Source organism: Cygnus olor, chromosome 15, assembly GCF_009769625.2.
Source record: "Cygnus olor isolate bCygOlo1 chromosome 15, bCygOlo1.pri.v2, whole genome shotgun sequence".
In the NCBI taxonomy this organism is placed as follows: Eukaryota; Metazoa; Chordata; class Aves; order Anseriformes; family Anatidae; genus Cygnus; species Cygnus olor.
In genome coordinates this window covers 832,494-853,453 of record NC_049183.1, presented here as the reverse complement: position 1 = coordinate 853,453, position 20,960 = coordinate 832,494, and the positions used below count along the sequence as shown (strand labels likewise).

At 40.8% G+C, this 20,960-nt stretch overlaps 2 protein-coding genes and 1 long non-coding RNA gene across 6 annotated transcripts; 2 read left to right on the top strand and 1 right to left on the bottom strand.

Moving 5' to 3' along the window:
- Nucleotides 1-301: 301 nt before the first annotated feature.
- NUBP1 (nucleotide binding protein 1) lies at nt 302-6,622 on the top strand. Of its 3 annotated transcripts, XM_040574670.1 has the most exons (11): nt 307-377; nt 459-560; nt 672-808; nt 1,000-1,068; nt 1,590-1,622; nt 2,381-2,471; nt 3,377-3,531; nt 4,754-4,864; nt 4,981-5,083; nt 5,806-5,889; nt 6,459-6,622. In XM_040574670.1, the coding sequence occupies exons 1-11, from the start codon at nt 344-346 to the stop codon at nt 6,509-6,511; spliced, it is 972 nt and encodes a 323-aa protein (XP_040430604.1). In that variant the 5' UTR covers nt 307-343; the 3' UTR covers nt 6,512-6,622. The 3 variants fall into 3 exon arrangements, with proteins under 3 accessions (XP_040430605.1, XP_040430604.1, XP_040430606.1); XM_040574671.1 differs by lacking the exon at nt 4,981-5,083 and having other exon boundaries at nt 302-377; XM_040574672.1 differs by lacking the exon at nt 459-560 and having other exon boundaries at nt 329-377.
- A 1,082-nt stretch (nt 6,623-7,704) lies between these two features.
- On the bottom strand, nt 7,705-17,320 carry TVP23A (trans-golgi network vesicle protein 23 homolog A). Of its 2 annotated transcripts, none has more exons than XM_040574678.1 (6): nt 16,996-17,320; nt 14,159-14,195; nt 13,083-13,172; nt 9,988-10,113; nt 8,215-8,344; nt 7,705-7,799 (listed from the first exon to the last, which is right to left on the bottom strand). In XM_040574678.1, exons 1-6 carry the CDS (start codon nt 17,148-17,150, stop codon nt 7,741-7,743), a joined length of 597 nt encoding a protein of 198 aa, XP_040430612.1. In that variant the 5' UTR covers nt 17,151-17,320; the 3' UTR covers nt 7,705-7,740. The 2 variants fall into 2 exon arrangements, with proteins under 2 accessions (XP_040430612.1, XP_040430613.1); XM_040574679.1 differs by having other exon boundaries at nt 14,051-14,195; nt 16,996-17,197.
- Nucleotides 17,201-18,960, top strand: LOC121078455. The gene is made up of 2 exons (XR_005824573.1): nt 17,201-17,318; nt 17,424-18,960. It is a non-coding gene; the product is annotated as an uncharacterized LOC121078455 (long non-coding RNA).
- The last annotated feature ends 2,000 nt before the right edge of the window (nt 18,961-20,960 follow it).

Below are 20,960 nucleotides of genomic sequence, written 5' to 3'. Positions count from 1 at the left end.
CCTCAGAGCGAGGAAAGCATGGCGCATTTATTGCCGCGTAACGCCCCCTCCCCGCTGCACGGTGCCGGCGGCAGCACCTCCCCCTTCGGAGCACGGCTCCTCCGGGGCACGGCCGGCGCCAGGCGGGTGGCAGCGGGGCGGCGGGCTCCGTTTGGGGCCCTTGCGGGCGTCCACCTGGAGCTCCAGCACGGAGCGCGGCGCCCCAGCGCCCGGCCGCCCCTCAGGGGCTCGTCCCATCAGCCCCGCGCCTCCCCTGAAGGGCTCGGCTCCGCCCGCCCGCGCGTGCGCCCCGCCTCAGCACCGCCCCTGCGGCGCCCGGCGGATGTGACGCGCGGCGGGCGCCATGGCGGAGGCGGCGGGAGGGCCGCAGCCGGAGGGTGAGGGGCGCGGGCACCGGCGGCGGTCACAGCCCCGGCCCACCCGCCGCGCCGCGCCCCAGCTCTCCTTGTCCGTTGCAGACTGCCCGGGGACCGGCAGCGCCCAGGCGGGCCGGGCCGCCGCCTGCCAGGGATGCCCCAACCAGAAGCTGTGCGCTGCCGGCGCCGCCGGCCCGGACCCGGGTGAGGGAGGCCCTGAGGGGGCGGGGGGCGGGGCGGGGCTGGGGTGAGAGCGGGGCTAACGGGGGCGGCGCGGGGCCAGTGGTGGCTGACCGCGGCCGTGCCGCCCCGCAGCGGAGGCGGTGGCGCTGCGGGAGCGGCTGCGGTGCGTGAAGCACGTGGTGCTGGTGCTGTCAGGCAAGGGCGGCGTGGGCAAGAGCACCTTCAGCGCCCTCCTGGCGCACGGGCTGGCGGCGGACGAGAGCAAGCAGGTGGGTGGCGCCGGGCGCCCCCGGGCCGCGTCCCGGGCTGCAGGCAGGGCTGTGGCTGCCCCGGCCCCTGCCGCTGCTCCCCGGGGCTCTGACCGGGCCCGCTGCGCTGAGGTTTCCCCTCCCCGACCCGGCCTTCGAAAGCGGCCCCGTGCCAGCTCGTTCCCAGCGGGCTGCGGTGCTTTGTTTTCCAGGTCGCTCTGCTGGACATAGACATCTGCGGGCCGTCGATCCCGAAAATGATGGGTCTGGAAGGCGAGCAGGTATGCTCGTGTTGCTTCTGTAGGGAGAGCTCAAACGTCTGGTCGAAAAGCATTCCCATTTTCTCAACCGCGTTCCAGTTTTACATAGATTGGAGGCTTAACGTTTATTGGGAAACGTGTGACAGTGGGCAGGGAAATGAGATGAGATGGGTGAGTTTGGCATGATTTAGTTTGTGAAAGAATTGTCTGCTTTTCAGTTCTGCAAACCATCTTTTGCTCCGTATCTACCACATATCCATGAGCAGTTAACTTCAGTAATGTAGGCCTGATGCTCTTTACCAACCTGGAATATTTCATATAAATATATAAAATCACAGGGGAATTTTCTGCAGAAGAGTTAAGCAGTTCACTTACTAATGGAGATCTGGCCTTTCTGCACTGTTTAATTCAGCTGTTCCAATGAAGTGGCATTGCTCCCATGGGCAGGATATCTGTTTATCCGGTTTTTACTTATTTTGACCTCTGTGTAACTTCTGCATTTTTTTCTAACGTAGCTTTGTATGTATCACTTCAATTTTCAGGTTCATCAGAGTGGATCTGGATGGTCACCAGTGGTAAGTTGGTGCAGCTGTTTCAAAATGAGGTTGCCCTGTGGATTTGCACTGTGTTCTAAGGAGTGAAAGGATGGGGAGAAGCAGAGGATACGTATTCTATTAATTTTCTTAATTACATACGCAGATTCTAAAGAGTCTGGCTATACGCTATATAGATCAGTGTTAAATTTTGTTAATCATAATAATACTGTATTTTTAAAATAGCTTTATTAATGTATTTCTGTTGCTTATTGTTTTTTCTGCTATGCTATTGGCAATAAATATTGGCTACTTGATATTTGTATTTGACTATTATGCAGCTATACAGTATGCCATCCTTTCAGCGATGGACAGAAAGTATCGTACACCCCCCAAAAAATCATTAATCTTCACAAAATGCAGGGAAAGTGCCAGGTGTGGTGGTTTGTTTGTTAGTTTCTAAAGACCACATTCAGTGTGTGTTCTGCTAAAAAGACAGCTTGATGCTGAGAGGGAGAGCTGCTTTCATCCTTACACTGCTCCCAAGGTTTCCATCAAACGCTGTAAAACTTAGTAAAACTAGTTTTTTGTCAGTCTATGAATGCAGTTGGTGAGAGTTGCAGAAAAACCCATGCAGTCTTTAAAGCTGTTTGTTAAAAGGGTAGAATAAGGTTCTCTGCCTTTGTTTTTTAATGTCTTTTTCCCCACTCAAGCAGCTTTTTCTGTAAGACTTTAGAGATGGTTTCTCTGCTCTTTCTCTACTGTTTGGTCTTCTCTACTAAGTTTCTCTTCTATTTTAGTATGTTGAAGAAAACTTAGGTGTCATGTCAGTGGGGTTCTTGCTCGGTAGTCCTGATGATGCTGTCATCTGGAGAGGACCAAAAAAAAATGGTACGTATAAAGGGTTTTCAGCAATAATTTATGTAGTTAAAAGACTGAGTATGAGACGATGAACTTACTTGTTTAATAGCATAATACAGCAAGCTACAGCAAAAGAAAAAGCAGTAAATAATTCAGTTACACCAGTGGGTAATGTTGTTTCAGGGTTTTGTAAATTGTAATACCTTCTAACTTCATCGAATGAATATGTTCAGCTTAAAAAAGTAGGTCATAAAAGGTCTGCGCTCATTATGAATCTGTAGTAACAGAGACAGGTTTTAGTTTTGCAAAGGAAATTATTTTTATAAGTCCCACTTCTAGTTGCTTTTTCCTCTCAAGACAATGAATGATAGGAGCAGAATCTATCTAATTGTTGAAACAATTGTAAAATGATTGACAAGAAGGTAAAACCAAATGAAAACAAATGGAATGCTTTGCTGAAATTTACTCAAACTGCACTAATAACAAATGCTGTAATGGTCCACGATTCCTCAACGTCAGATGCTTTAGTTGTGGTGTGATAAATTACAAAATACATTGACTGAGAAGAATTATTTCAAAAGTGGAAATGTATAGAAGTGTTTTGTTTTTTTTGTGATGTTCACTACATATATAGAACTGCATCACTCTGAAGACAAGTGTACAGCTCCAAGCATTTTATTTTCTTGTCATACGTGAAGGTAACTAAGTAACCTTTAACTAAGTAGATTAGTTTGAGTCAATTTTTGCATGGGCGTATTTTTTTTAAGCTTTGGCAAAGTAAGCATTTCTGTCCTTAAATCGGATGTAGTCAGAAGAATCTGGATACCTAGATTCTAAAACTTGAAGTAGACTCTAAACCTTGAAATATACAAAGTTCGGTGTTTTTTTTTGTTTTTGTTTTCTTTTTCATTGTACATTCTAATCCTTTCTTTTAGGGTTGATCAAGCAATTTCTTCGCGATGTGGACTGGGGTGAAATTGACTACCTGATAATAGATACACCTCCAGGAACGTCAGACGAGCACTTGTCTATTGTGCAGTATCTCGGTGCATCGCATGTAGATGGCGCTGTTATAATCACTACCCCTCAGGTAAGAGAATCTAAATTTCCATTGATTGAAACATCATGGCAGTCCCTTGATTTAGAATCTGTATTTAACTTCAGAGAAAGGATGGTACAAAATCTGAGGGAATTGATTGACCTTGTGCCTACAGGTGGCTGCTTTATGAGTTAGACCCCGTACTCCACTGAGGCATCCATCTGAATGAGCCACTAAACCACATATCTGTTCACTATCAAAAGCTGTTGTGATCTGAAGTGTGAAGTGAAATGCAGTATTTCACTTTCTTCTTCAAGATTAGAGTTGGCATAGCTGGGAATTTGTAATTTACTCACCAATAGCTTAATGTACAGAAGTCAGAATGTTCAGAAGTCAGTAAGAAGGTTAGTATTTAAGTGATAAGATGTGCACTGTTTGAGAGCATACAAAGTGCTGCCTCCAGACTGCACAGTACTAGGCCGTTGCATAAGTCAGAGGGAGTAGAGGAAAGTCACACAGACTTACAATCTCAAGGAAAACTTGACTTGCAAATGGAAAGTAGGCACATTTCTGTGATGCGTGTTCTTAAAAGAAAAATCTGACCATGGAGAGCTGAAACTTTGATATCTTTTAAGATATCAAATTCAAACATGGGTTTGAATCCCTGGTTTGGAAAGAAACAGGAGATAACAGTAGCAGAAAACACCAAGTATTTTCACAACACTTGAAAGAATATAAAATGTAAAGGAAATGGAATGCTGAGGACAATACCAGACAGGAGTTGAGGAAAGGAGAAGGAAAAAGGAGAACTAAATGAGGTCAGGCATATATGCAAAAACTCTGAGGGGATGATAAGCTATTTAAAATGTAACTTGAAAAAAGTAAGTGTAAGCCTACTGGTTCTTGTCTTTCTCTGCTGTTGACAATGCCAAGGATCTTTCTGTAAACTGAACATGTGAGAAAGTTCCATTTTAAAGAACTAGCGATTCAAGATGAATATGAGAGATAAAACGTAGGTATGGGTGAATCTACACTAGAGTCAAGTCAGCTTCCAAAATAAAACCACGTTCAGTAGGCTAGAACAGTTTTAGCCTGTTCTACTGTTATCCGGAGATTTTTTTTGCTGGACTACATAGTACAGGTATATCTTCTTCAAAATATGAAGAGACAGTAATAATTGATTATAAACTTTAACATAGCTTTAAGGATTAACTTAGTAGCTTCAGCGTCAAAATATTACAGTCAAAGTAGCAGTGTTTTCTAATATTTGTAGGAATTATCACTTCAGGATGTTCGGAAGGAGATCAACTTCTGTCATAAAGTGAAACTGCCAATCATAGGTGTTGTGGAAAATATGAGTGGCTTTATATGTCCAAAATGTAAGGTAAGGCTAGCTGTATCTTACAGCACTTCTTTATCTTGATGTTGTTTGCATATAAAACATTTCTCCAAAAATGCCGTGTTCTCTGAATTGCAGTATTTTAACTCATGCTTTCCTAGAATGAATCTCAGATCTTTCCCCTGACTACTGGAGGTGCAGAGAAAATGTGCCAGAACTTAAATGTTTCCCTCCTGGGTAAAGTGCCTCTAGATCCTCAAATAGGTAAAGTTACCGTGTTGCACTACGTTTAAAACAAGTTGTTCATCTTGTACTGAATTTATTACTGGAAAGCCTGACTTAGACACTGGTACATTAGAACATTAAACATTTTGTCTCTTGGGTAAATAGCCGCTTTCGGATAGAATGTTTATTTGAATCAAAAGTTACTGGAAGTGCGACACAGCATGGTGTGAAAAGAGAAAAGTGCTAGGATAATTTACTTAACCTGAAATTTCATCTTGATAAAGATTATATCATATATCTTTTCAGCTGTATAATTGTATCCTAAGTACACTGTGTCTTTCTCTTCAGTGTAATTACGTGAAAGTGCAGAATTAATAAATTCGTAACTACTACCAAGAATAACGTCTTGTAAATATTACGCACTAAAGTTAGTGCTTTACCCACTGTTACTGGCATGACTCAAATTCTATTGTGGATTGTGGGATGGCTTGGTTCTTTACCCCCCACCTATTAGAAATTAACGCCTGATTTAATGGCATAAGGAACAGATCGGTACTTCCAAAATAACAACTGAAATTTTCTATTTATAGTGTTCCTTTGTAAAGCTAAGCCATTATATTACTGACACAATGACTTAGAAGGAATAGATCAAGTGGCTCATTGGAAGGGTATAACTTCTAGTGGGATGAAGTTTAAAATAAGACAAGTTCTTTTTTAATTTTTCTCTTGGTATGTTTTCATGTTTTTCCCTGTCCTTCAAGGAAAAAGTTGTGACAAAGGTCAGTCTTTCTTGTCTGAAGCACCTGAGTCTCCAGCTACATCATCTTACAGGAACATCATTCAGAGTAAGTCTGGAAATCTCTGTGCAAGTGAATCCTTTCCATTCTGAGCGTTTCCTTTGGCAATGCGTAAAGGTGCTAAACAAAATTGTTATTCTGCCACATACAATTAAAACAAGCACAGTACATATGTATAGCAATTCTGAAAGTAATGTACACAAGTACAATGCTTACTTTTGTTCATCAGTTATAATGGGCTTATAAAGCAATAACTAAATTGTATTTAATAACCAGTTTCAATGTTTAGTGTAAGTCATTAATTTTCAGAAAAGATGTGTATATGCTTGCTCTCAAGCAATTCTTCAGCGGGCATGTTGAGGGGAGCTTACTGAGTAAGATACAGCTGGCTAATTATTACCTTCACTCTGATTGTAATTACACAAAAAAAACATACAAAAACTACCTTAAGAGCAGATGACATACAGTTTTTAAAATACCAACAGGTAGGGAAATTCCTAAGGCCCTTTAGTGCTGATTAAGGCCTAACCTGTGATATTTGTACTGAATGGAGACAGGCTGATCCCTGATATGCAACTGAGATGTTACTTATATTACTTTCTCCCTTGTCTCTCCAGGGATTCAGGAATACTGTGATCTACAACATACTCAAGAAGAAAAGATTATCTAATTATGAGTGAAGTAAAAATGTATTTCATGTGTAATTATAGAAAAGTAACTTATGCCTTGATTTAATAGAAGGAATGTATTCTTTTTGTATATTGCAAATAAATTCTTATTATTAATGTCTTTGCCTTAGGTTTTTATTTCCATAATTTAAGATTCTTGAAGTTCACAGGCATCTCAAAGCTTGCTATAGTTTAAAAAAAAACAGAAACTGTACATCTATGTTACAAAGGTGTAATCTGAATCCAATGTCACCATATTAATAACCTGAATATGAAGTTGACTTTTGAAAACATCTGTATGCAAGATTTTGTTCACACAGTTGAACATAAAATACGTTTCACTGATGTTGGGATGTTGTATCTGAAGAATCTAATATGCATGTGTAGTAGGCTTTGCCCTACCCTCTGCACTGGGATTAATTGTAACGCCCACTTTCTTACTGCAAAACATCCCATAAGTATCTTTTTCCTTTCAGTGTAAAAGATCTGTATTTTGAGTAGAATTGTTGAAGTGATGTCTTTTTTTATTATTGGCATCAGTTTTAAAATAAAAACCTACTAGAGTTTAAGCAGCTATGATTACAGTAAAAATACAATATTTTATTACAGGTATTGAATAAAATAAATGTATTTTAATCACTTAACTGTGGCTGCTCCACACAAGTACACTGTGAACTTGCTGCAAGACTTTTTTTCTTCTACTAGATCTTAAGCCTGAATACAAAAAAAAAAAATATTAAATTTGGTATCTTAAATAACCAAGTGGCCCTTTATGATTGTAATTCCTCTTTTTACCGCGGAATCAGCTCTGAGAAATTAGTGATGTGTACAAGAGGAAAAGGTAATTTCTTTTTATTAACTGTAGTTTGAAAATCAAACAAGTGATCGTTGTCTTTTGACTATATTCTAATTCTCAGTTAGGATAACCCAATAGTTTCAGGTTAGTTCACAGTTTTTTCTCAAGGACATGTCTGCTCATAAAAGTTCTGTATAAACCACAAGCACTGTTCTCATGCCTGTGCAAACTGCCTTTTGGTGAAAGTCTTAATTTGAAGTAAGTAGAGTCTTTACCAAAGGCTATAAACCTTTCAGTCTGAAGACACAAATGACAAAATCATTATTTCATGCAGGTATAATTCTAGAAGAGCTTCACTTCAGTAACTTAATATGAAAAACAGATTTCATAAATCAGTATTTTTACCAGTTGTCTTTTTATTATTTCCTTAAATGACTATCTAGTGCCTGTCTTTCCATGTTCTTCAATGCAGTCGTCTGAAATTCTTGTCTGTCCTACAGAATGAACACAGGAAAGGCACGTGTCACCATAGCCCAGTATGTAGGAATCATAAACAGGGAAAAGGCTGGTGGAAGCCTCAGGGTTTAAGACTGTTCTTCCAGCTGTGCCTAGGCATTACAATGCCTCAGAAGGCATCATACTGAAAGTTTAACTTAGAGGAAATTCTTCATGGGCCTTGCAAGCAGCTCAGTTGTGAAGCTTCAGCAAGGCTCCTGAATACAGAGCAGACTGCCATGGGGTACAGCCCCTCTGCGAGAGTGCACAAGAATGGCTTATTGGAGAATCAAGGTAGCCCTGTCAGAAGCTACATTAGGAACTAATACCAGGAAAAGCCAAAACCAACAGCGTGAGGCAGGTCAGCATTTGATACCTCGTGGTTTGTAGCTGATGGTCCAGCTTGGTACTTACTCTTGGGAACATCTGCTGTGACAAAAAACCTTGAAGTTATTCTGCTGATGCTTTTTTGTCCCCCTAATTTGCAGTGGATGTATCCATATAAATTAGCAGTTTGAAGAGAGATCCCAGCTATCACGAGAGCCTGTGGACAAACAAAAGATTGGCTGGGACAAATATACTGCCATATATGTAGACTATGCATAGAATATATACGCGTGCACATATACGTATGTATACTCTATACATACATGCTATAAGAAAGGAATATCCCTTCAAATAATGAAAGACCTTAAAAGAGATCCAACCGTACTAAACATTGTAGTCCCTTTCTGCAAAATGCCTTTTTTATCAAAACTTTTTTTTTTTTTCCTGGCTCAGGTCATTCTGCATTTTGAAAAACTTCATTACTTTCCGAAGAGCACCTATCCAAAAAAGCACCTATTTGACCAATTGCATAATCATTTCATCTTTTAAACCTGATCGTATCTAAGAGCTTCACATCCAAACACACAGCAGGCCTGCAGACACGTTTAGCTGCCAAATGCCTTACTACACACAAGTAAGATCCTATAACTTGCAGATTTACAAATAGCATCAATAGATGTGAATCAATATCCATCGTTAGCAGGCAGTGTAAATGAGTAGGTCCTTTCGTGGTGCTAGAGGCTTAGCAGCAGGCAAAAGCCAATTAATTAACTGATAAAATAATGTCTTAATTTCCTGGAAGCTATCAAATTTTCATTCAGGTAACATGGTTTTACAAGCACCTGAACAACCTGCATCTTCTGCGCTAGCTCAGGTTCCTTCTCCAGCTAGCTCTTTGCTTAGCAAACAATCTGTTTTTCAAAACTAAAGGTGGAGCTATGAAGGAAGACAGCTGGTTTAATTTTTAACTATTGTTTGTATAGTTATGCCATTTGGGGCATTAGAAAGCAGTTAATGATTTGCAATAGATTCATACCCGTTATCTGAATTTCCTGTTTCATTTACTAACAAAATGTAATCTCGGCTATTATTTGTTCTGTAGCAGCAGGTATGCAAGATGCTTTATATCTTTAAAAAATTAATAATAAAATTGTACTTTGCACAGTTCAGAACTTGACGAAATGTATTCTATGGTGATTATGCAAGCACAATAGAAAAGTTTAGAGAGGAAAACAAAGATTTCATAGACAAAGCATCAGCATAATGCAATATATGGGGTACAATTTCTATTTAGGAAAATGTGTAATGTTTTGCTTTTCCTTCGTAGAATAGATGACTTATAAATACAATAATTATAAACTATATAGTTATATCTCAATTTATCAAGATTTTTAAGTGCTGTGATACTGGTTCTTTCAAAAGGGAATGGTACCAGAAATCTAAAATCCTTACTTTTAAGAGTTAATAACATTCAAGTCCCGAGGAGCTGTGAAAACCTGAAAGCCAGCACTTCTGGTTCACTTTTTGTTCTCTCCTACTAGTTTCCTTTGATGGCAATAAAGAAGTTGGAGAAAAGTAAGATGCTACAGTTAAAAATGAGGCGGCAATTCTGTCAACTACCTAAGATGCTTTACTGGAGATAAATGAAGTAGCTGACAGCTGATAACCTAGTAAAAGTGAGGCTAAAAATGATCCATTCTGGAATGCAGGGCTGCAGAAAACTCTGACTCCTTGAAGCTGTTGGGGGAATTTTGTAATGTTGGAGATTTTGGTAAAGATTGTTGCAAAACTACAGATCTGGGTTTTCCCTCAATTAACATTACTTGTCAGCTGTAGCTCATTCAGTAATGCCAGACTTACCAGCCATTTCAGCTTCAGGGAAAACAAGGTGCTGAAGAAAAATACAATCCAAATGACTGGACAGATAATGAGGCCAAGCCAAAAGATTCGAGCTTCAGCTTCAGTTGAGGCAGCTGGCGTAGACACCTAGCAAGAAAATTACTGAAACTTTTAATCACAAAGACAAAACCCATAATAAGTAACAAATCAGTGGAGGAGGAGGAATGGACAAATCTACTTGTTTACCCAAATTTCATTTATTACATGCATACAGACAGGGTGGTTTCAATAGGAAGAGAAGTCACTGATGCCAAATTTTCTGCCCGCTGCCCTACTGTACATGATAGTATTTTCTTTTCAAAATGCACTGTTTTCTTTTTCCTGTTCTCACTTAAATGAGATAATCTATTCCTTTTGTCAAAGGTAGTTGCCACTAATGCTACAGATTAATAGTATTTTATAGTCAAAAGTTCTATATGCTAACCATTACTTTTAAACTTCAGAAAGACCAAGTTAAAGTTGATATTAGATTCAAACTTTACCAAGGGCTCAGAGAAGTGTGAAACAGAAGACAGTGTTACAAGCTGAACTTCAGCGTGAGTATTTTGCAGTCTGAGGAGTAGTTTTGTGACTTGTGCCATGATCACAAGTCAAAAGCATTGGGAAAAAAATCACTGTAGTATCAGAAAAAAAACTATAATATCTAATGTAGCAATGAGTATCTATTCCAAGTGCTAACAAGCAAACTTTAAAGATCCACCCAGGACTGATCAGTTGGTTCCAGTTCAGACAATGAAATTCTCATAAAAGTGTCCATTTCTACACATTTTATAAAAACACACATAGCTTAATTTAAACCTGGTGTGATGCTTAGTTTTATATTATGTAAACTAATAGTTCAGTCTTGCTTATGAAGTCCATTGATATTTGATAAATTAAGACATGTAGCTTCAAAATGCCTAACACTACTGTTGGGCAGCACAGCAACTGCTGGCACCTCTCTGAAGGGGGCATCATTCAAGGTGCTCTATTTGCGTTCTTCACGGAGAGCAAAAGCCTCAAGGCAGGCTGAAAAAAAAAAAAAAAGGTTGTGGATGTCTTCTAGTCAGCACAACTCAAAAGGATCACTGTTAGCTCCAAGCACTTAGGAGAAACTAAGCAAAGATTTGCTCAGAAGGTTTTGATCCTTCCTGGGAGAACAGAATTCAAAATCACACACCAAACATCAGGCCACTCAACCATCACCAGTGCTACCTTCTGAAATACGAGCTTCTCAGCAGGAAAGGAAAACTCCGTGGAGTTTGAAAACTGAGAAGACTCTTAGTTCAGTACCTAGAGTTCTCCCTGTGAAAATAAGATTCATCCATCCATCCCATGTTAGACAGATGGTGGTATCCAGCAAACGTGGTTAAGCTACTCTATTGCACCAAAGAAAATCCTGGAAGATGCATTAATTAGCAAGTATCTAATTTTTCAAAATACACTCTAAACCAGTGATGTTGGAGAGAGCCAGAGAATAATGTTGGTCTGTGCCTTCACAATTACAGAAAAAGAAAGATGTTCTGAGTCAGTAAAAGAGCTTCATCACCTGTATCCAGAACTGACAAATTACCCCGCAGGGTATTAGCAAGAACTATGCAGGGGAATAAAAATCTCAGTGCACCTAAGAACTCCACACCTAAAAGAACTAATTAACTTGATGGGCAAGATTACAAAACGCTGCAGCCCCCTAAAAAAGAAAAAAAAAAAATTCTAGGTGGAACTTCTGTCCCAGTAGCAGTGCACCAGGAATTGGCTGCTTGTTATTGGTGACTTGGAGTATTTCCAAGCAAATCCACTCCCTAGAGGAAGAGATTTCAAAAAGCTGCCGGAGGACTGGGAAGGGAGGTGGGGACTCTGGAAAGTAAGATGATTGTGCGTATTCCGGGACTTGTAAATGATAAAGCAGTTACGGACAAGCCATGACCGAAGTACAGTCCACCCTAATTACATGCTGTACTATGATTTTCATGTTTATCAAACTATTTGCTACAAGTTTTGGAAGGCTTGAGCCCATACAAGTGAGTTGACTTTGCACTTTTAGGCTGGAATTAGCAAACTGCAATAAGCGAACTAGGGAACATGCTTACTCATTTTACGGTAATATTGCAGTCAGGAGGTCATCTCATGAACACCCTTGCTTTTAAGATCTAAGAAAGTTCTTTCTTACTGCCACAGATCAACAAAACTAAGATACTCTGGAGGTCTTCTAGCTTCTCTGCTTTCCTGCAGACCTTCCTGTATTCCCAATTTCACGTGGCTTACAGGCAGAAAGCTGGCATCTCTTAGCTTCTTACTGGCATGCAGCCACGCTGCCTGCTGGGCTGCGGCAGGGCTCCAGACCTGCACCTTCAGTGTTTTATGCTGGGCTCTGCACCTGGGGTGTGTGCACAGCTGGGTCTGTGAGAAAGGGATGTCCCAGTCAGCAGCACTTCAGGTGCTGTTCTACAAGCCTCTTGCCTCAATGGGATTTTGGACAATGTTAGGAAACCAACATGAAAACTGTTTAATCTTGACCCTGGAGGCACTGCCAAATGCCATTTGGTAGTTGGGTTTTTGTTTGTCTTTTTTTGCTCAGGGTGTTGGGCAAGGACTAGCAGTGTTGGAATGCTCTGTGATCCAGGTACTACAGCCCAGCATATTCCCTGAGCATGAATAAAACTTAAAAAAAAAACTTTTAAAAACTGAATTTGAACTATTCAGCCCTGCTTTCAACCTAGCTCTTTCCTGAAGAGAATTCGCTTTTGTAATTAACTAAGGGAAGATGTGCTTATTACAAGGTGTTCTCACTTGAAATTAAAATAGAACTACCAGAAATGTCATATATAGAACCACGATATGAATATTTATTCTGCTGATGAGTATGATATGAGTTGCAAGACTTCTGCTGAGTATTTCCAGGAACTGACAACCTGGTGTGCTTGCAGCTGAATACTTGCTTTATCTTCTAAAGAAACTAGACATTGAGCATTTTTGTAACAGTTACTTTTTGTTCCTTTATTGGAATTAGTATGGGCTTTACAAGCTTTCATACGCACTCTTGTTTGTCCTGAACCTATTTTTGTTATCATTCTTACCCTTCTTGCTTCAAATACCCAGTGGCTTTTTCCGTCTTCATCAATCTGGTTCCACCAACGTAAACCAACCAGGAGTCTTCCTGTCACATTCTAGTGACACAGTTATTTGCATTAACCAGGTGCACAATTCACTTGTCAGACAACATTTAAAACTAAGACAAATGCCTTTAAAAAAATAATAATTTTATCAAATAGTAAATTTAGTTCTAAAAGCTATGTCAACTTGTGCACAACAGTCACTAACGATGGATGAGTTAATAGAAATCAGAGGCCTGCTCTCCTCATGTGATAAGTAGCGCAGTAACATTGATTTAGGTAAGAAATTATAGGATGTGCCCTTTCAAAGTCAGTATCTTGGAGAAGCCTCTGATAAATTCTTAGTAAGAGAGGAGAACACCAAACAAAACCATTTAGGGAAAATGAAAGATTAATTATAAGCAAGTTTGGAATCAAGCAAATTAAGACAATATTTTTGTGTCTGGATGAATACTATAATTTTTCAGGATGCCCGAGAAATAAGTGCTTCACTTCAGTGCAGAAGCATCGTTCTGTTTTGAACCCCTGGGGATTCAAGGCTGGCCTGACCAAGCTGCCTGCCCATGGTGAGGGCACTGCTGCTTCAGCTGGGCTCCCGGCAGCATCACGCAGCTCCTGCCCGCTGGCAGCGAGGCACAGAATTGCAGCTTTGGGCATCCTTGGGCATCCATTATGAAAGCTAGTGTTAATTTATTTTTTCTAAGAGGGAAAGTATACAGACAAATCTGCCTATGGCAAGGCAACTTGCTCACCATGTATAATTTATATCACTGACTAAAGATATGTAAAAGTCTTCAATAAAATGTGTCAGACACGTTTAATAGATCTACAGATCAGTGTTTTTGTCACTCTTCAGTACACATCTTCCTTATCATTTTCATTTAATGGCACATAATACTTTCAAAGGTAATTACTGTTCAGGGTCATCTTACCTTAACTGACCAGAAGTCAAAGGATAGAAGGAGGAGAATAGTGACAAAACAGGCAACAAAGCTGTTGCTGAACCAGTCACAGAACAAGTAGGTAATAATAGCACTCACTCGGAAAAACAGGTGGAAAAAGGTGGCCAGTGGGTGCCTGGAAAAACAACAGAGAGCGCTTAGGAAGTTATGGGACAAGAAGGGAAGTTTTATGCTTGCTAACAATGCAGTATAACACAACTAGTTCTAGTCTGTAACGGTATCTCCATTTGTATCTGCTGTTATTTCATATGTTGATGTATTACCGAAGTGATAATTCTTCTAATAACCAATCTCCAATCAACAGCTAAAAGATGTGTTGTTCACGATAAAACTTCCTCCAAGATGGCACAAAATCTGCATTCCTTCATCCATTTCTTTGGTACTGCATGAAGGAATCTAGTGGTTGCATTCACCACTGCACTCCGAACTCCGTATTTCATGAAATCAGTGTAGAATTGAGACAGATCTCATGCCTTTCAGAAGTATTTTGAAAACAGGAATGGGAACTCTGAAGTTTAAAAAAAAAATCAAAACAAAAGATATAGCATAAGACAAAATGAATCTTAGTATGCAATGACTGAGAACGTGTCCTTTCACAGAGGAAGTACAATTAAGGAAGTTTACAGTTCTTTTGAATGAATGTCCATTAACTTTTTTAGATATTTGTGCTTTCCTTATCAAACAATTCTGTCTATTATGAAATAAAGGGAAACTTTGGAACAAGAACTATACAGAACTGAATTTTGGCCTGTACAGTAAGACACAGGTTTTGAGGAAAGCTGCAATAAGCGCAGTAAATTGTAACATGCCAGGTACAAAAGCTTGTACTGTACAGTTGTTTCTGTAAATTAGTTTAAAATGACAATTAACCAGATTAATTAAATGGACATTCCATTTAAGTAACTTCTTCCTTTAAAACTGGAATGAATAAAATCTGTTTTCCAAATAATTTTTCCATCAGTGATGCCCCCCTACATCTTTAAACAATTAATAGTATGGCCCAAGCCACAATTAATTTTAACAATTCTATTTATTATGTATAATTAAAAATGATGCATATATACAATAATTATAATTCTTCATAAAATTGAAATATAATTACGTTTAAATTAGAATTAATGTTTATATATTTATTGGAATGTTATTCCTGTGTGCCTATTCTAGAAATTAACTAGTCTATAATGGAAATGTTGTGCTCATAGTAGTAAATGTGCTTGCCTGGGCAGGCAAGAACGACACCCAGCTGAAGTTTACATTTACTCCTTCCTGATCATGCCCACACTAACCTCAAACTTTCCAAAAACTACTTCTGACTTAAAAACTAAACATGTGACATTTGAAGTGAAAGGAGCTTTATCTGACCCAAGCAGATGGGTGGGTGGGGGGAACGGAGGGAGTCCTGTGAACTCTCAAACCCAGACACGACTTTGCTATCTCAAACAGGACACAAGAGTTGCATGAATGGTATGTTTTAGCAATAAAAGCTATTTGGAGAAGTCGCAGTGCTTTATTTTGGAAGTCAGATGATGAATTACTGTTGAATACTGATGAATTACAGAATGAATCTGTTCTGATGTCAGACTTTGAAGACTGTTTACTGAGAAAGTCTGCGAGCAAGAGGCCTGCAGTTATTACAACCCTAAACACTTTACTGAGCTTGTAGAACAGATCTCAGCAGCCAAGGAAACGGTGCTGTGGACCTCAGGACCTCAGACAAATGCTTCAGCGCAGTTTCACTTCATGCTGGCTCTAGGCTGGTCCCACTGACTGAACCTGTGGCTGGTGCGTGCAAGATGCCCTGGAGTTTTCCAGTTTAGTCTCATTCGTTCATGTGCTCCAAGTCTGCACCACAACACAAATCAAAACACAAACCTGCATCTAAACTCTGGGCTGCCGCTAATGCACTGAAAACAAAGCGGTTCTGGCCATGTTAACTGTGGCTGGTTCATCAAGCAGGCGCCCTGCTGCGAAGTCCAACACAGTGGAAGGGCTGAAAGGCTTCAGCAGACACTGGTAAAACTGAGTGATTGTACTGTGAAGCTGCACAGCTGGTTGTGTACCTCAGATAAGATGTCCACTCTTAACAGCTCTTATTTTACTTTGTTTATGCATGCAAGAATATTAATGTTGTAATGGACCGCAGTGATCTGGGGTAAGGTAGAAGGGGAGGGAGTAATAGAAATTTCAGCTGATCATGTGCAGTAGTGATGTGTACATATGACGTATATTGGTCTTAAACTAAAAAAGGATAGGTTTAGACTAGACATTAGGAGGAGATTCTTCACTGTAAGGGTGGTGAGGCACTCGAACAGGTTGCCCAGGCAAGTTGTGGGTGCCCCATCCCTGAAGGTGTTCAAGGCCAGGCTGGATGGGGCCTTGGCCAACCTGATCTAGTGGGTGGCATCCCTGCCCATGGCAGGGGGTTGGAGTTAGGTGATCTGTAAGGTCCCTTCCAACCCGAGCCATTCTATGATATGCCTGTGGCACGCACCTGTCTTCTCAACAGCCTTTGGGGGGACATCCTTCTGAAGCTCTGTATGGGACAAAAGTGGGGTCCCCAGCTGCAGGCAGCTCACCCCGAGGGTGTTGGGGCTCTGTGTCTTTCCCAGGTAAGAGCTACAGACATGTCATATTCCAGGCATCACCGTCCCTTGGTGGGAAGAGCTGCTGCTTCCACCCAAAACAACTGCTCCCGCTCAGCGGGGCGCACAGCGCAGTCCCAGAGCTCACTGCCGGGGACGAGGGAGCCTTCCTGCCGCCCCCCAGCGTGGCGGCTGCCCGGCCCCGAGCAGAAGGCGGCTGCCATGGGCCGGGCCGGCCCCCTCAGGCCTCGGGCCTCCCCGCCCGGCGCTCGGGTGCTGGCTCACGCGCCCCCCCCACCCCGGGAAGGGGCCGTTCCGGTCCCCCGCCGTTACCTGACTTGGGCTTTCCGCAGCGCCAGCTCCTCCTCGCCGCCCAAGTCCAGCGACACGTCCTCGGTGTCGTCGCCCAGCACCTGTGGCGGGGACCCCCACAGCGCGCCCGGCAGCGGCGAGGGGCGACCGGGCCGCGCCGCCCCCGCCTGCTTCATCCTCCGGGCGGGGGGGTTCAAGGAAAAGGGCCCGGCCGCGGCCTGCTCGGGGCCCAGAGGTTGGGCTGGAGCCTGGGGAGCCGCCCGCAGTCCCGCACGGACACCCCTGGAGGGGCCCGGGGCTGCCGCCCCTTCCCCGGGCAGCGGCGTGGCCGCGCCGCCGGGGAGGTGGGCCTGGGAGATGAGGGTGCTGTGGGCACCGCCAGCGTAACGGGGGGCTCGGCCTTTGGTAAAAGGTTAGGGAAGAACTGCGGGATGTGCTTTGAATTGCAGGTGGATGGCGCAGCGGTAAAGGACAAGTGGAAGGAGACAGCGATAGCGGCAGCGGGAAGCGTTCGGGAAGGTCGATAACTGGGGGAAGTAGCACGGTGAAGTGAGGCATCAAGGAAACAACTCGGGCAGGAACGTGTGAAGTGAAGGACCAAGGAAGAGCTGCTACATCAGTCATTTGTAGATCTCACTAGCGTTACGTAAGCCTGCAAATGACAGTGTAGTAGGCTTCTCTGAAATATCTAACCGAAACAGTGTATATTTTTAGTAAGTACAGAAGCTGCCAAAGTGAACATTTAAAAATATTAATTGCAAAGTAGTTCTGTGTAAGTACTATTATTAGAGCAAGACTATACATAATGCATCAGAAAATCTGCCAGAGCTGTTTTCAGTAGGATATGCAATTAACACAAATTATAGGGGGGAAAGGTGTATTTTATAAGCAATGATGTTCATATGGTGGTAGGTATATTTTGACCTTGGTAGCCTTAAAACAACACTTTACAGTGTGTCAGTAAGTACACCAGACTCGTACTAAAAAACTTGGGCAGTCTGTAACTGGGCGGATAGCCTGCAACATTAAAATATTTAGGTAGGTGTCCATTCCCAAAGAAGAGAGAGTTAATCTCTTTGAGATCTGTCATGAGATACAGTTATTAAATAATTCTGTACATACCTGAAGTTGACACATAGTTCACTTACTGTACCAACAGGCACTATGGTTTATGAGAATGTGGTTTTATGAGAATTAGCAGCAACTTAAACAGAGCCAGCTTCTAACTCAGAAGCAGCTCCGGAACTGCAGTTACAGGTATTCAGTATTTGCATTTCTAGTTCTATTCTATTCTAGCCAATTCAGTATTCTAGCCAATACTAATTCAGTATTAGCGGTATTCTCTGGAAAGCTCTGTTAAATTACATTCTGTGATTATTGAAGGTGTAGTATGTGTTATCATTTTCTTTTAAAGTAAATTAGCATCTAGAAAGAATCCTTGGTCAAATCAGTTCTTCAGGTTTAGAACTGGTCAGCAGAATACAGTTGTAAAGGAATTCATGTGGGAATTATTAGAAAAACATTGTTCATTAGAAGTTTTCTGTGTTTTCTAGTATTTCACAGGAGAAACTATCCTATTCCCAACATTTTACAGTGATTTTTATTAAAATACAAATGATTTGAACTGTGGAAATATTAGTAATACAGTAAAGGTAACATAAATCCTCAAATACACACATTGAAGATCTGGTTACACTAAATTAAGAATTGTGGTTTGGTTTTGAGGGGAGACAGGTTTTTATACGGGAAAACCTTGACCACTTTTGAAATATATTAAGAATTCACCTAATTGCTAAGATCTATAGCATAAAATATTTCAAAACTGTCAGTCATTTCTGTGCACTTGCCTTTAATCTATGGACACTCGTCACCCCAGGACAAATAATTGCGTTCCTATTGTAGAGCATTATCAGTGCTATACAACTGCTATGCATCTCCCTCACTGTTTCAACTCCTTTCACGTACAATAAATAGAACATCTTCTAAGTGCTTTGTTGACTCAGTTAACAGAAGTCAGCTGATTTTCTCTTTCTCTTTGGCATATTTCCTGGAATCTACACTGGCATGGTTTCAGAGACTTGCCCTTTAAACTGTACCAAGGATATTTTGAATGTCTCAATCATAGTTGCTCTGGTTTAAGTATCTCAGTTACAGTTTTATATTCAAAGGAACAGAATACTTGGAAATATTGTTAATTCAATAATACCTTTTAGCTCACTTGCATTAGATACACCTATGGGCTTTGATGGGGTTCCATAAAATGCTTAAATTTTAAGGAGATGGGACAAATTACAGAAAATATTAAACAGATAAATTTCTAATAGTGTTGTCTTTCAATTAATTTGTAAAAGGCTATTTCCTGTTTTGGCCCCACACCAATTTCTGTGGAATTTTTTGGCTGTATGTACCTTAATTGTTGTAACTGGTAGTTCTGTATTAATAGAAGAGAAAACACAGAAGTTGCATGACGGATCAGAATAGTGTCTTTCAGTTGGGTGATACCTAGCAATGTACTCAGAGTAGAGATTAATTTCTGCCATCAGTACCTGATCAGTGAGAACTGCGTAACTGAAATACATGTCAAAACAGAAAAGCAGAAGAGATTTAGGCTCTAAATATAAATGGATGTTAAAAAACAAAAACAAAAACAAAAAAAACTGTATTGGTGTATTGATCTTTAAGTCAATTATGACTAAAGAGATGAAAAATAATTTTTGAGTATCTCAAGGGGTATAGCTACTTGTTTTATTTCTAAAACGGATAAGAGTGTCTATATTCCTTTCAGTGAGGGGAAAGAAAAAAAAATAAAATACGTTTTTATTAAATAGTTCAATAGTATTAAATAGAGCAAAAACAAAGGCATAACAAAGCAAAAACATGAGCTGTCTTCCAGGTCATGGTGCATTGCTCCCCAGTGCTTGGGATGCAGACTTTTTAGCGTGCTTAGCTTTATACATCCCTTGATACACTCAAACCTTCAGACATTCTCAGCTGTAGTTCCTGGTACTTGTTACTTCTGCAAATCATTTCACTTTTCAGTTTGGGAACTGCAGAAATAAGGAACTATCAAAAGTTTAATGTGACTTCACAGATCCATTGCAGTAAGCAGGGATTGGATTCGTTCCCTATATAAACGTAGAAGGCCTGTACATACTCACAGAAGCATCCAACACTTCTGCTGACTTGAGCTAGTCATCTGTAGGCTTGCTGAGTAAAAATAATCTAAACCTATTTAAAAAAAAAGTCCCTAAAGGTAATCAAAGAGTTGAGAAACTTAGTTCAACAGAAGGTTAGTAGAAAAAATGACTGAGTATTGTTGCTTTTACTGCTTTCTCTGTAAAAGGTGAAGTTACTTATAAAAGCTGTAAGGTGCTTATTCGTTAGCTCATTTTTTTTCTCCTTGCTGATAGCAATATCTGATAGTTCTGTTCAGATCCCTGAGGCCCATGTTGGACCTTGTTCTTCAACCACAGCTTTCAGTGGCAAAGTCTACTTCATCTTTTGTTGTAGACACTGTGGTTAAGTGGTTTTTGCTATGTCTGCTTGCATTTGTTCTTATTTATTCTAAATTGGTATCTTTGACAGGAGGGTACAAGGGAATAAAGGCAATTTCAAAATTCTCAGGAAAAAGTAGAATACTTAGACAAAACACACAAAAAAATAAATAAAAAAGGGTTCCTAATCTGATGCAGTGAAAGGAAAACCTGTATTTACAGTTCTTAATTCTTTTGACATAAAGATTTCTGTGAAGCAAACTGGTACCTACCTCTGTAGCATTTCTATTCAATAGCATATTTCCTTAATTTGTTAATACTTTTTTTTTTTTCTGGTTCACCGAATACCTTCAGCTCCCTGAAATTCCTTGTACTCAATCACAGAGAACTTGAAAAGGTGTCTGAGGAATCCGTACTGTTCCTATAGGCCTAAATCATATGAAGACGTATAGGTACTCAGGATTGTTGCTTTTTTCAGGAATCTGGATCCCG